Genomic DNA, 16,169 nt, shown 5'->3' with positions numbered 1-16,169 from the left:
CTTTGTTTGGAATATTTGACACTTCACCTCCACAGCTAGCAATATTATTATCAGCTCTTCGCAGCTCGCCATCACCGAACTCTCCATAATGGGTAGCGTCTCCGACTCCACTGCCACCGTTTGGCTCTGGAACCAGCAGGTCCCTACGCGGATCGAAGAATGCGCCCACGAGCTGATTCAGCGTCAAATTCAACTGCGACCTTTGGCAGTTGCTGTGGATGCGCACGACGGATCGCTCACCTACGCTGAGCTTGACGAAGCTAGCAATCGCTTAGCGCATTACTTGGTCAAACTTGGAATTAAACCTGAAGATGTAGTGCCACTTTGCTTTGAAAAGTCTGTATGGGCAATTGTTGGTATCCTCGCGGTGTTGAAAGCTGGCGCGGCCATGGTTTTCTTGGACCCATCCCACCCTGAGAGCCGGAGAGAATACATCTTTACCGAAGTGGAAGCCAAAGTCATAGTTTGCTCGACTCAACAATCACATCTCTTCGAATCGAATTGCCCCCCGACTTTTACACTGAGCAAGGACACCCTACAGACTCTTCCATTCCAGAAGTCCCCCCCGAAAACCACGGTCAGCCCTGCGAACTTACTCTACATTATTTTCACTTCGGGTAGCACCGGAACTCCGAAAGGCTGCCTGATCGAGCATTCTTCCTTTTGTAGTGGCTCGATACGCCATGCGGAAAGAGCGCGCATCCTCCCATCGAGCCGCGTTATGCAGCTGTACGTTTTGCGCGCTTAATCGTTCATCAACCCATGCTAACTCTCTGATAGCGCCTCGTACACTTTCGATGTCAGCATGCTTGAAATTCTCACATCTCTAATTAGCGGTGCCACCATCTGCACCCCCAACATGGCCATGATGGCTAACGGCCCAGCCTACATCATAAACGAGTACAAGATTACTTGGACATTTATGACCCCTTCTTTAGTAAAGATGATGGCGCCTAGTATGGTCCCAAGCCTAGAAACCCTTGCATTAGGAGGAGAGCCTCTGTCGAAGATTGATGTCGAGACTTGGGCCGACCATGTCCAACTAGTCAACGGATACGGGCCCAGCGAGTGCTCGGTGGCAGCATCTGGGAACACCGAAATGACAGCATCCACAGACCCTGCGAACATCGGGTATGCGGTCGGAGGCGTTTGCTGGATTGTTGACGCAGATGACCACGATGTTTTGCTCCCACCGAACACCGTCGGTGAACTCCTGATCGAGGGTCCAATCCTAGCCCGTGGATATCTTAAGAACCAGGAGAAAACTGATGAAGTATTCGTTGAGTCTCCAGCCTGGGGTCCGTTGACGAAATCTGGACACAGAAGGAGGTTATACAAGACAGGTGATCTTGCTAAATTCCTGGATGACGGGTCTATCTACTTCATCGGCCGCAAAGACACGCAAGTGAAATTGAGGGGCCTCCGCATCGAATTAGGAGAAATCGAGCATCATATCGGAACACACCCCCAAGCCCGGCATCATATGGTCATACTTCCGAAATCCGGATTGTTCCATAACCGCCTTGTCGCATTGGTCTCCCTAGTGGATTATCTGGTCGAAAGCTCGGAGACCGTCGAAGCAGAAGTCCACACGGTCCAGGAGATGCACGAAGACCCTATTCAGCAGCACCTTCAGTCTATTCAAGAAAATCTGAAGGCCAACGTTCCTGAATACATGGTCCCGGAGACATGGATCGTACTAGAGAGGTTTCCAATGTTGATCTCCGGAAAGCTGAATCGTTCCCTTGTCAGCAAATGGGTCACTGATGCAGATAACGACTTATATCGGGAGGTCGTTGGTATTGAACTCGAAGACGTACCCATCACCGAAGAGTCGGACAGCATCGAAGAGCAACTCCGTGCCATCTACTCCACTGTTCTCAACCTTCCTATCGAAAACATCAGCCACCAGAAGTCCTTCCTCAGTCTGGGTGGTGACAGTATCACCGCAATGCAAGTCATGTCGCGATGCAGAACTGCAGGACTTGCTGTCAGCGTAAAGGACATCTTGAGAAGCAAGTCCATCACCGAACTGTCGTACTGCGTTAAGTCAGCTGGGGAGAACGCGTATTCAACAGAAGAAAAGCTCGACGTCGCTTTTGATTTGTCTCCAGTGCAACGAATGTATTTCGATATTGCACCTACCGAGATTGATGATGCACGACAGACCCGATTCAACCAAAGCTTTTATCTCAAGGTGGAGCGGCCAATATCCGAATTTGATCTTGCTAAGGCACTCGACTTCATTGTCGCTCAGCATTCTATGCTTCGCGCCCGATTCGTGCGAGATGAGAGTGGGAAATGGATGCAGACCATCCTTTCTCAGGTCGCCGGATCGTTTAGCTTTACGGTGCATAGACTAGAGTCGGCAAAGGACAATTCTTCTATCATGGCTACCACCCAAACGGAATTGAACACTCAGTCGGGACCAGTTTTCGCGGTTAATCTCTTCAACACATCGGCAGAAGGGCAATATCTCTTCCTCGTTGCCCACCACGTTATGATCGATTTGGTGTCATGGCGGGTCATACTCCGAGATTTGGAAGAGATCCTCACCACGGGCACTCTGAATGCAGAAAAACCCTTGCCCTTTCAAAATTGGCTTGCACTTCAATCAGAGCACGAATCCCAGGTGGGCGATATTTCTGATGTGCTACCTTTTGATATCCCTTCTCCTGATTTCGATTATTGGGGAATGTCGCATAAATCAAACCGTATATCCGACACCCAGGAGCAGACCTTTACTCTCGATTCTGCAACTACCAAAGAGCTCCTCGAGGGCGCTTGCCACTCCGCTTTCAACACCGAACCTATTGATCTCCTCTTGGCTTCACTGATCTACGCCTTCAAGAATACGTTTACAGATCGAGCCGTTCCTGCAATATTCAGAGAAGGTCACGGCAGGGAACCCTTCGACGAAAACATCGACATATCTGGAACGGTAGGTTGGTTCACAACTATGTATCCTCTCTACGTCGATATGGTCGACAGTTTTGGAATCCTTGACGTGGTGAAGCGTGCCAAAGATGTCCGACACAGCGTACCGGGAAATGGACGCCCTTATTTTGCATCGCGCTACCTCAACGAAGCCGGTATCGCGAAATTCAAAGACCACGACCACGTCGAACTATCATTCGATTATCTAGGCCTTTACCATCAACTAGAGCGATCTGACGCGCTTTTGACTCAAGTTCCCGGTTACCAGGCAATCTTTCAAGATGTTGGGAAGGAAACCCCCCGTTTCGCACTTGTCGAAATCACGGCTGAGGTCATTCAAGGGCAGATGCAACTGTTGTTTGTATTCAACAAGAATATGAAGAACCAGGGCTTGCTAGAAGCTTGGGTGCAGGCTACCAAGGCATATCTCGTGGACTCTCTGTCCCAATTGCAGAACCGCCAACACGAACTTACACTGGCGGACTTTCCCCTATTGGGGCTTTCATACAACGACCTGGACAACCTAGTTCATTCGAAACTGCCAGAAATCGGCATCTCGGATCTTGCACGAGTTGAAAGCATCTATCCAAGCTCTCCGATGCAACACGGCCTACTGATTTCTCAGGTCAGGTCCGAGGCGCAAGGCTGCTACGAATACAACCACACCCTCAAGGTGGAGACCAGGAATCCTTCCGATAAACTGGATGTTGAAAAGCTAAAGTTGGCATGGGCAAAAGTGGTCCAACGCCATAGCTCTCTACGGACCGTTTTCGTGGAGAGTGCCAGCCGAGCAGGCCTTTATGACCAGGTCGCGCTTAAGAAAATCAGCCCAGAGATCCCCGTCCACGAATGCCAGCAAGATGAGGTTGAGGCAATCTTCGAATCACAACAGCAACTCGTATTTCAGATTGGACAATCACTCCATCGATTTACCATCTGTCATATCTCGACTAATACTGCCATTTGCAAACTAGAGATAAATCATGCAATTATCGACGGATCCTCGATTGCAAATCTCATGGGGGATTTTATCCTTGCGTACGACGGAATAATTAGCAATCGAAACGGCTTCGCCTTCGAAGACTATATCACGCATGTTCGAAGCCGCCCCATGAGCTTGGCCATTGACTTCTGGAGCGAGTACCTTTCAGAGGTCACCCCTTGCTTCTTCCCCCTACTTGCTGGACTGGAGGACGCCAGCGATCCACAAAAAAAGCTAGAGACTATCAACATTGACGTTGGAATGACAGCTGGGGACTTGACCGAGTACTGTGGGAGCAAAAATGTTACACTGGTAAATGTTTTCCAGCTCGCATGGGGTCTGCTCCTACGAAAGTACATTGGCTCAGATGATGTTTGCTTTGGATACCTTTCGTCTGGGCGAGACGCACCCTTAGATGGCATTGAAGAAGGAGTGGGTGCTTTTATCACCATGCTAGTTTCTCGCATGGAACTTAACGATTCTGTGTCTCTGTCGGCCGCTCTTGACAAAGTCGCCGACGATTTGACCCGCGCTCTGCCGAATCAGCATTGTGGCCTAGCAGAAATTCATCATGCGTTGAAAATGGGTAGCCAGCCACTGTTCAACACTATCATTTCGTTCCACAGGGAAACCGACCATGAGACATTGACAGATTCCAGTATCAAGGTGGAAGCAATTGAAGGATATGATCCGACTGAGGTAAACAGTTCTTAGCATAACATGTGTTCGTCTCACTAATGATATGGTGTCTAGTACGCGCTCGCTCTCGATGTTGGTGTCACGGAGAGCAAAGTCAATGTCACATTGCAATACTGGACTAATGATTTCACTCGATCTCAAGTCACGAATATCGGTGCTACACTTGCCAGAGCTCTCGAGTCAACCGTCCAGGAGGCAGATAAGACAGTCGGAGAATGTGATCTCGTCAGCGAGGAGCATTTGCGCCAACTCCAAACATTCACAGATGTATATCCCGAAGCAACAATGGAATGCATTCACGATGCGATAAAAGTCCAGGTTCTTGCACACCCCGATGCTGAAGCCATATGCTCTTATGAAGGGAGCTGGACCTACAAAGAGCTTGATGAACAATCTACTCGACTTGCGCACCACCTCATCACTCTTAGAGTGGGCCCGGAAGTCACCGTTCCATATTGCTTCCAAAAGTCAGCATTGACCATCATTTCGATGCTCGCAATCTTGAAAGCAGGCGGTGCGGCAGTTGCTCTCGATCCAGGACATCCGGTTAATCGACTCGAAGGACTCATCGAGCAGACAGGCTCGAGGGTCATCTTGGCCGCACCTGCTAATGTTCATATCTTCAAAGACACCCCACATGTTGACCACGTTTTGGGGATTGATGTGAACTTCATCAACGGCCTGGCGCAACTGCCGGGGAGCCCCTGCTCAAACGTACAGCCTTCGAATGCAGCCTTTGTGGTTTTCACGTCCGGAACAACGGGGAAGCCCAAGGGCATCGTTCTGGAGCATTACAATCTACGGACCTGTGCCGTTGCAATGGGGCCAGTCCTTGGATTCAGCTCAGAGACTCGCGCCCTCCAGTTTGCCGCGTACACGTTTGATGTCTCTCTGCAGGATATCTTTACAACTCTTCAATTTGGTGGTACTGTTTGCGTAATCTCTGACGATGAGCGCTATAACGACCTCGCTGGTGGTATCAACTCTCGAAGGGCTAATTGGGCTGATTTGACTGCTACCGTAAGCGGCATGCTCCGGCCATCCGACGTACCAATTATGAAACGGCTTAATAACGGCGGCGAGCCTCTGAATCGCGACGTCGTTGAGACCTGGGCGGATGAGGTCGAGCTGTACAACCTTTATGGGCCGGCAGAGACTACAGTCAACCAAACGGCTAGTAAGCGACTCTCAAGGAATTCTGCAGCTACTAATATTGGCCCTGCTTATGGAACTCATGTTTGGATTGTCAACGAAGCAGATCCAAATCGTCTTGTTCCAATTGGCTGCACTGGTGAGATCCTTATCGAAGGACCGTTACTAGCAAGAGGGTATCTGAAGGACCCTGTCAAAACCGCCGCTGCTTTCATCGAAAATCCGGATTGGGTCCACCTTTTCCCAAGCTCTAGAACCATCCGTCGTTTCTACAAAAGCGGAGATCTCGGCTTACTCAATACTGATGGGAGTATCACTATTGTTGGCCGACGTGATACGCAGGTCAAGATCAATGGACAGCGAGTTGAGCTGGACGAGATCATGCATCAGGCCCAACAGCTTTTACCAGATGGGTATCAAACTGTCATTGACGCGATCTCCATTGAACAGCACACCAAGAGCAAGACTGTCATTGCCTACGTCTGCTCTCCAGAGTTCTCCAACCTTGGACAGGGCAAAGATCAAGCAAGCCTAGAAATCACTGGTGATTTACGAGAGCTACTCAAGAGCTTGCAAGGGTCGTTGGCGAAAGTGTTACCGTTCTATATGATACCTTCGCTCTTCGTGCCTATTTTCAAGATTCCCTCCACTCAATCAGGTAAGATGGACCGCACGACGCTGAGACAGATGGTATCTGGCTTCACGAAAGCCCAAATGTCCCATTACATGCTCCGAGATACCTCAAAATCTCAACCGAGGACTGAGATGGAACGACTATTCCAGAGCCTGTTCAGTGAAACTCTCAGCATCGAGGCTGAAACGATCAGCAGGGACGACAACTTCTTTGGCCTGGGAGGCGACAGTGTTGGAGCAATGAAGATGGTGGCAGCAGCACGGAAGCACAATACCACCATTCGTGTGTCAGATATATTCAAGCATCCAAACCTTGACGACATGGCTACTGTAGCTAGGACGACCGACGGCCAAAAGGCAACCGAACAGATTGAACCTTTCAGCTTGATTGCCCTCAACGGTTCCCCGCTCGGCAAAGTCATTCTAGACGTAGCAGCACAATCCAATCTTCTAGTCGGAGATATTGAAGATATTTACCCAACTTCCGCGCTCCAGGAAGGCCTGATGGCATTAGGAATGAGGAAGACCGGGGCATACATTGCGCAAAAGGTCTTCAGACTTCCTTCCCACGATTTCGATCTGTCGCGCTTCTATGCCGCTTGGACCACCGTGGTTGAGCAAGAAGCCATTCTACGAAGTCGTATCGTCCACTTGCCAAAGAATGGAAGCCTTCAAGTCGTCCACAGACAGCCACTTGCGTGGCGAGAAGCAGACGATCTGGAGGCTTACCTTACCAAAGACAAGCTTTCTCCTTTCCAATACGGGGATGCTCTAATGCGAGTGGCCATCGTCGAGGAGTCCAAGTCTGCCGTTCATTTCGTCTGGACAGCTCATCATGCGATCTATGATGGATGGACCATCTCTTTACTCTTTGAGAAAGTCACCCAAGCCTATCAAGGAGAACGTATAGCTGAGTCGACACCGTTCAAAACCTTCATTGGCCGCCTCGGCGAGGTGTCTGATGCAGCTAACCTAAAGTTCTGGAAAGATGAGTTCAAATCGCAAGGAAGCTTCCCCACCAGCTTTCCTATCGTTGGGCTCGGATATGCTGCAGGTTCAAAGAAAACCATTACCCTGCATGCTACAGCACCGGCCATCAATTCCAACATTCTGCCTTCCACAATCAAACGAGCTGCATGGGCGATGACACTCGCAACTTACGCAGATTCAGAGTCCATCGCTTTTGCTTCAACTGTCTCCGGCCGCAATGTCCCGATTTCTGGAATTGACACGATTATGGGGCCAACCATTACCACCGTTCCGGTGAAGGTGTCAGTGCCAAAATCAGGTATAACTACCGGCCAGTTCTTGAATGCCGTTCAAACTCAATCTATCAATTCAATGGACTACGAACATTTCGGACTGCAAAAGATTCGCGAAGTCAGCCCCGAGGCTCGCGCTGCCGTTGACAATATCACGAATCTTCTCGTATTGCAGCCGGTTGGCGAAGATAACGATTCTTTTCTCGGCATGGACCCTCTCCCAAGGCCGGAAGAAAACTTTGACATGTATCCGCTTGTGGTTCTTTGCAATTTGGGCAGCAATGGAGACTTCTCCGTCGAAGCAATGTATGACGTAGATGTTATTCCTACAGATCAGATGACACGAATGCTCCATCAATTTGAGCATTTCGTGCAGGAGCTCTCCGGAGATTCTCAGAAGCCCGTCGAAGAGATTGAGCTACTGAACCCACATGACCTCAAGGCCATTACCACATGGAACGCCGAGCTTCCCGAGAGCATCGATGCTCGGATTCCAGACCTGGTACTCAAGAATGTTGAAGCCAGACCCAATGCCGAGGCGATATCCGCATGGGATGGCACCGCAACCTACAAGCAGCTTGACGTCTTGTCTGCGAAACTCGCAAGCTATCTGATCTCTATTGGCGTTGGTCCAGAAGTCAAAGTAGGGCTTTGCTTCGACAAGTCCATGTGGAATATAATCTCCATGTTCGCAGTCATGAGGCTCGGCGGTGTCTGCGTGCAGCTCCTGCCCAGTTACCCAATGCCGAGAATGCTCAACATCCTTGACGATATCGAGGCTTCAGTGGTGCTTGTATCTCCTCAATATGCTGGTCTCTTCGATGGCATCGTTCCAAATGTCCTGTCCATCGAGACCTCTTTTGTCGATTCTCTAACCCAGAAAGACTTCAAAACTCCCCAGTACGGACCCGAAAATGCCGCATTCATTGTCTTTACTTCGGGCAGTACGGGAAAGCCCAAGGGCGTCATCATCGAGCATCGCGGATTTACTACAATGGCCCACTATCAGCTTCCTCAGATTCTTCTCAACCAGAACTCCCGCGTCCTTCAATTTGCAACCCACACATTCGATATTTGTTTGTTCGAGAGCTTTGCACCTCTAGTGACTGGTGCATGCGTCTGTGTCCCATCTGAGTATGACCGACTGAACAACCTGGTCGGCGCCATCAACGGTCTGAGAGTGGATTGGATCATCATGGTGTCAACGGTTGCAGATACCTTCCATCCGGACGAAGTACCAGGGCTCAAATCAATGGTCCTCGGAGGCGAACCGCTTCGTGCTGATATCCATGACCGATGGGCTAATCGAGTCTCCCTTTTCAACGACTACGGCCCAGCAGAGTGCTCTATCCTGGCGGTGATGACTAGATCGTTGCCTGATACTCCTCCATCGATGATAGGGAAGGGTCAGGGGTGCAGGACTTGGGTCACCGACAAGGCAGACTCTAACCGCCTACTTCCCATCGGCTGTATCGGCGAGTTGCTCGTTGAGGGTCCTCTTCTTGCGAGGGGCTATCTCAAGAATCCAGATAAGACGGCGGAATCCTACATCGCTGCTCCTGCATGGGCGTCCTCTATTGAGCCTCCGCCTACGAGACTGTACAAAACTGGAGATCTAGTCCGGTACACGAAGGATGGCAACATGACCTGCTTAGGTCGCAAGGATACACAGATCAAAATCCGCGGCCTTCGTGTTGAGCTAGGGGAAATCGAACACCATATCAAGATGAGCTCGTTTGGAGCCCAACACCTTGCTGTTGAGAAGATTCTTCTTGGTGGAGACATCGAAAAGGCGGCTCTGGCTGCGTTTCTCGTGCCTTCGGCCGAGGAGATTGGAGACAGCCAAAACGAAATTCTTCCCTTATCCGACGCACTAAACACCAAGTTCTTGCAGCTAAGAGATCATGTTGGACAGTCCCTGCAGACTTACATGGTCCCATCTCTGTTTATACCACTCCAGAGAATGCCGGAGACACAGACCGGGAAAATTGACCGCAATGCATTGAAGAGAATCGGAGCCGGCTTGACACCAAGCCAAGTTGAGGCTTACTCTCTTGCAGATGCTGAAGACTCAGCTCCACGACGCGCCCCGTCAACGGCCATCGAGATGATACTCCAGTCGATCTGGGCACAGCTACTGAATATTGACCCTGTATCTATCGGCGCCGACGACAGCTTTTTCAAGAAGGGCGGCGACAGTATCAAAGCAATGAGGCTAACTTCCATGGCGAGATCGGAAGGCTACAAGCTGATTGTCGCGGATATCTTCAAGAACCCAGTGTTGGCTGATATGGCGATGACAGTAGTTCCCGAGGATGTCTCTGCGATCCAATCCATAGTGCCGCCATTCAAGCTCGCTTCAGGAGATATTGGTAACCTGATTCAGGAATCATCCGCTCAATGTGGAGTCGACAAGAGCGCTATCGAGGATATATATCCATGCACGCCTCTGCAAGCCGGCCTGATGGAGCTTGCTACGCAACAAGGGACCGCTTACACAGCTCAAAGAGTCTTCCGTTTCCCCACCGATATTGATATCACTCGCTTCAAGACGGCTTGGACCCAGCTTGTCGCCCTCAATCCGATCCTGAGAACCCGAATCGTTCTATCAAAGACTGGGGCAATGCAAGTCGTTGTCAAAGAAGGTGTTTCGTGGCAGCACGAGACCTCTCTCTCCAAGTATACCGCAAGCGACAAGCTAGTTGAGATCCACTACGGCAGCCCCCTTGCTCGGTATGCTCTTGATCTCGAACATAGGCACTTCATCTGGACTGTGCACCACGCCCTATACGACGGGCACAGCGCCAACCTCGTCATGGAACAGTTAGAAGCTCTCTACGAAGGGTCTCAGGTCGCACCTGCAGCGGGCTATAACCAGTTCATCAAGCTGATCGAAGATGTTGATCCAACAGCCTCCAATACTTTCTGGAGTCAACAGCTGAGTCAGGGCGCGCCCCAGAGCTTTCCTGCTCTTCCTTCGGCCACCTACCAACCATCGCCTGATCGCGAAGTCACAAAATCCATCGACATCGTATCGAGCGGAAACGACTTCATGCTCTCAACGATTCTTCGAGCCGCTTGGGCCATTGTTACAGGTCGATACATGGGCTCTGACGGGGTCGCATTCGCTGCCACTTTGTCTGGACGCAACGCCCCCATCCCAGGCATTGAGACCATCGTCGGCCCAACTATCACTACTGTGCCTATTCAAATTCAGATGAACCAGACATCCACTGTCACACAGTTCTTGAGCAGATTGCAGCAACAACAAGCCGATATGATTCCTTTCGAGCACGCAGGCCTCCAAAATATCTACGCTATGGCAGGAGACAGGCAAAATCTTAAGAATCTCTTCGTCATCCAGCAGCCGCTCGCGAATCTTCAGGACAAGCGCCAAGGCAATCTTCTCGATGAAGTCCTCGACAAGGATCTTCTTCTCGGCTTCCATACCTATGCCGTTGTTGTGGAGTGTATGATCATGAGCGAAAATAAAGTCGATGTGGAGCTCCAGTTCGATCAAAAAGCTTTGCCGGAAGCATCGGCTCGAAAGGTTCTCGACCAATTTGAACATGTCGTTCAGCAACTGACCAAGGCACCTTCATCCACTCCCCTTCGAGATATTGAGCTAGTCACGCCAGCGCACTTCCAGCAAATGATTGAATGGAACAATATGGTTGACGTCCAGAACGTAGAGAACTGTGTTCATAACATCTTCCGCGAGCAAGTCAAACTCAGGCCAGATGCGGAAGCGGTATTATCGTGGGATGGCTCCCTTACTTACCAGCAGCTGGATCAGCTATCTGAGAAGCTGGCCGCTTACTTGGTTGAGAGAGGTGTCAAACCAGAATACCTCGTGCCCATGTGCTTCGACAAATCTCTTTACGCAGTGGTCTCTATGATGGCAGTGCTCAAAGCTGGAGGCGCTTGCGTCCATCTTGGGAGAACTCAGCCAATCGCGCGCATGATCCAGATCATCCAGGAAACCGGTGCCAGCATTGTTCTCACGGATAGACTCCATGCGGACCAGTTTGTGGGCATTTCAGACACCATTGTAATTGAGGAAGAACTATTCGCTACCCTCTCCTCGAGTGCGCAACTTCCTCAAGTTTCTTCATCAAATCCGGCGTTTGTCCTATTCACTTCTGGTTCTACCGGAAAGCCAAAAGGTATCGTGGTTGAGCACGGCTCGCTCTGTACCTCCTCCAAGGCACACGGCACGAACAGAAAAGTCGGCCCTCATACCCGACTCCTTCAAGTAAGACTTCCTCGTGTATTTTCACAGCTTAGACTAATAGAAATCAGTTTGCCGCCTATACTTTCGATGTGGCTACTGCAGATGTATTCACGACTCTCCAGCGTGGAGGCTGCATCTGCATACCCTCGGAAGAGGAGCGTGTTAACGACTTGCCTGGCGCCATCAACCGGATGAAGGCTAATTATGGGTTCTTGACTCCAACTGTCGCTGGCATGCTGGATCCACAGAGTGTTCCAACCCTGAAAACCCTCATCTTGGGTGGTGAGCTACTAACTCAAGATAATGTCAAGACATGGGCTCCATTGGTTCGTCTGATTATTAGCTACGGTATGGCAGAGTGTAGCATCCACTGCATGGACGCGGTTCCGTTGACGTTGGAGAGCGATCCCGCGAATCTCGGCCGCCCATCTGGATGTCATATGTGGATCGTCGACGCTGAGGACCACAACAAGCTTGCGCCCATCGGGTCCGTTGGGGAATTGATGATCGAAGGTAGAATGGTCTCTCGCGGCTACCTCAACGACAAAGAAAAAACAGATGCAGCCTTCATCATAAGCCCAACTTGGGCGCAAGGCAGCGGCCGTATGTACAAGACGGGCGACCTCGTCAAGTACAGCGCCGAAGGCGAGATTTGCTATGTCAGTCGAAAGGATTTCCAGGTCAAGCATCATGGCCAAAGGATTGAACTCAGCGAGATTGAGCACCACCTTGTCGCCGATACCCGCGTGAAGCACGCCGTGTCACTGCTGCCGAAAGCAGGCTATCTCAAGAAGAAGCTCATCACTGTCCTATCACTCGAGTCGCTGGCTTTGCCGCTCAATGCAGACTCTCAGCTTGCGTTGATTGCCGGGTTAGATAAAGGCATGGCGGAAATACAGGTTACTTCCGTTCGCAACAATCTGGCAACAATCGTACCGGAGTACATGGTTCCAGCCTTATGGATCGTTGTGCGCGCACTCCCCTTGACGTCGAATGGAAAAATGGATAGAGTCACCATCCTTAAATGGATTGAAGAGATGGAAGAGCATGTTTACGAATTGATAGCTGGTGGAGACGATGACGAGGATGATTGGGCTACTGCGGCCACCGTACAACAGAAGCGACTACAAGAGATCTTAGTCGAGGTTCTTGGCTTGCCCGGAATCAACATGAACCGGTCATTCCTGGATCTAGGCGGCGACAGCATTACTGCTATGCAACTCCGCGCGAAGGGACAAGCGCAGGGTATTTCCCTGAGTGTGAGGGATATCATCACTTGCGAAAGCATTTCTCATCTCGCTATGCAAGCAAAGTTCTTTGAAGAAGGTGTCAACGGGGTTGAAGAGGTGGTTGGGAAGCCGTTCCCATTGACTAACTGGCAGCAATTGTGCGTTCAATCTACCACTGTGCAAGCTCAGACAATCGTACTGCGACTAGCAGAATCCACTACGGTACCAAAGCTTGTCCGAGCCATCGAGGCGCTTATCCAGCAACATTCTATGCTTCGGGCACGACTTACGCGAAATGCCGAAGGAAGCTGGAGACAAATTATCACCAAAGAACTCACCGGGTCCTACGCTTTCGAAGCGCACACTTTGTCCACGAAGGCAGAGCTTGACTCTTTCTTACCAAAAATGGAAGAAATCCTAGACATCGAAACCGGGCCTCTCTTCACAGTCCATCTTTTCGACGTAGTAGAAACAGCCGAGGAGCAGCAGCTGATCGCAATCACGATCCATCGTTCAATTGCAGATTTGACTTCAGTGAACATCGTTGTAGAGGATCTCCAAGAGCTATTGCAGGGTGGCATGATTTCTTCTAAGAAGGCGGCCCCATTCCAATCGTGGCTCAATGAAGAAGAGGTCGTCAATGGAGAAGGGATCAAATTCAACATATCCGCATGGGGTATCTCAGATCCAGACGAACTCAAGGCAAAGACGGTTGAGAAGTCGCTTGCCCTTTCAACCGACACATCTTCGCTGCTATTGGGCATCAGCAATGGCGCGCTTTCTACACAACCTTCGGACATCATCATTGCTTCTCTCGCTCAAGCCTTAGCTGCAAGCAATCTACCCACAACCGTTTCAATCAAAGAGGATGGCCGGAACTCCAGGACTGTGGGACAATTCAATCGCATCCGTCAGTTCGACGAAAGTGGTAGCCAGGACTTGATCCAGCTCCTCAGCAAAGTCAAGGATTCTCGCGTCCAGAATGAGGCCAATCTAACCCTGATGAAATCACCACCAACCTTCACGGGAGTTCTCTTCGAATATGTGGACGAAACCACCCTTGGTCACGGCAACGAAATTGCCCTAGATTCCATCAAAGCCTCCCAACAGGAGCCTCAGGGGCCTTCTGCGGTCCTCGACGTCTCCGCAACAGTCTTCCATGGCAGCATCACCATTAAGATACTGGTGCACAGTGTCCGCCTCGCCATTCAAGAGTCAATCTATGGCCTTGTCGATAATCTCGCATTTTCCATACCGGTCTTTGCGGAGAAGCTGGCTACGATCCCTAGCATGGCCACGTTGACCGACTACCCTCTGCTCAAGATGACGTACGACCACCTCGCTGAGTTCGAAAACGCAATCCGCCATGTCGGTCTATCCTTCGATCATATCGAAGATATCGTGCCTTGCACACCACTCCAGACCCGAATGCTAGCCAGTCAGCAACGAACGCCAGGGACGTACCAGTCCAATACCGCCCATATCGTCTCCGCCCCTGGTGATAGCGAAGTCGACAATGCGAAGCTTGGCTTGGCCTGGGAGAAGATAGTAGCGCGCCACGAAGCCCTTCGCACTGTGTTCATTCCGTCTGTGATCCGATCGGGCGAATATGACCAGGTCGTCCTCAAAGACTACAAGGCTACTATTAGCATTCTCACCGAGTGCAATAAATCCGAAATCCTCGAAATCGTTCAGACACACACCTCACTCACTCGCGCCTCCAACCCGCAAGCCGCATTCACGGTATTCAAGTGTAAGCCTGGAGAAGATGTCTACTGCAAACTCGAGATCAGCCACGCGCTTCAAGACGGCATGTCGACACGGAAAATCTATCAGGACCTCGTCCTCGCGTATCAGGACCTCCTGGCGGCGGGCCCGGCTCCCAGCTTCCGCCGGTACGTTGAATGGATTGAGAAACAGGACTTGGCGTCCTCGATCAACTTCTGGACAAGATACTTGGGAGAGAGCAAGGCATGCCATATGCCTCGCCTCGGACACGCAACCGAACAGGCCAAGGGCGAGCACCAACTCATCGGATTCCCGGAACTGGGTGTCTCGGCCGCCGACATTACGAACATGTGCAGAGCGAACAACCTCACCCCTGCTACACTCTTCCAAGCGGCGTGGGTCCTTGTCCTGCGCCACTTTACCAAGCAGCAGGATGTTCTATTCGGCTACATCACGGCAGGGCGAGATATCGACATCCCTGGCATCGAAGACATCGTCGGCCCAATGATCAACATGCTCGCATGCGGCATGCACGTCGATAGCAACATGACGAGTGGAAAGTTGCTGAAGGCGACGCACGAGAGCTGGCTGCAGACGCTGGAGCACCAGCACGGGTTGGTCGCTGCGGCTGCGGCGGTAGAGAAGAGAGATGGACGGCTACCGTGGAACTCGGTCTTGAGCTTCGAGTATTCTGGGTCTGACGATACCGGCGCGGATGCGTACTTCCCCACTAGCGACGGCATTGCTGGGTCGTCGCCGCTGAACTTCGAGACTGTCTACGGCACCAGAGCGCCTGAGTTTGATGTTGTGCTCGGTGTCTTGCTGGGTGAGAGGAGTGTGGAGGTGCAATTGGGGTATTGGGATGGGGTGATTGAGAAGGCGGTCATGGATGAGGTGCTGGTCATGTACAAGAGGGTTTTGGAGGAGTGGGTTCGAGATGGGGATCTCGGGGATCGCATTGGGGAGATGAAGATTGCGGTGTAGAGCCATGGAAATTGGACTACCGTTTGACCGACCGAAGAAGTGCTAGCCGGGGTACTCCTTACAGTGGTACCCGGTGAGCAAGAGGGAAGCCCGACGAGTGAGATGTCCGTGTGCACAAAGTTATGGCCTAGTACCGTACTGTTTTTTTTTTGGTTTCGTTTTCATGCTTGTTGATTTTGGAGTTTTGGAGTCTCGCGTATGGGAGTAGTGCAATTCACGACGTTTGGATATTTACATTCAATGCGTATAATTATGTATCCTTCAGAGGTGTCTTCCATAGCTATCTTACACTCCAAAACGCACGCTCGTACGGCTTAATTTAAGGTGTG

At 50.9% G+C, this 16,169-nt stretch overlaps 1 protein-coding gene across 1 annotated transcript; it reads left to right on the top strand.

Annotated features, from left to right (window-relative positions):
• Positions 1–88: 88 nt before the first annotated feature.
• On the top strand, positions 89–16,021 carry BDZ99DRAFT_554183 (amino acid adenylation; the record flags this gene model as incomplete). Its single annotated transcript, XM_033727119.1, has 5 exons — positions 89–729; positions 781–4,618; positions 4,673–11,920; positions 11,968–12,181; positions 12,257–16,021. 5 exons carry the CDS (start codon positions 89–91, stop codon positions 15,838–15,840), a joined length of 15,525 nt encoding a protein of 5,174 aa, XP_033580977.1. The 3' UTR covers positions 15,841–16,021.
• Between the last annotated feature and the right edge of the window lie 148 nt (positions 16,022–16,169).

This window comes from Mytilinidion resinicola, assembly GCF_010093595.1.
Source record: "Mytilinidion resinicola strain CBS 304.34 unplaced genomic scaffold BDZ99scaffold_4, whole genome shotgun sequence".
Lineage (NCBI taxonomy): Eukaryota > Fungi > Ascomycota > Dothideomycetes > Mytilinidiales > Mytilinidiaceae > Mytilinidion > Mytilinidion resinicola.
This window is presented reverse-complemented; position numbering and strand designations above follow the sequence as displayed.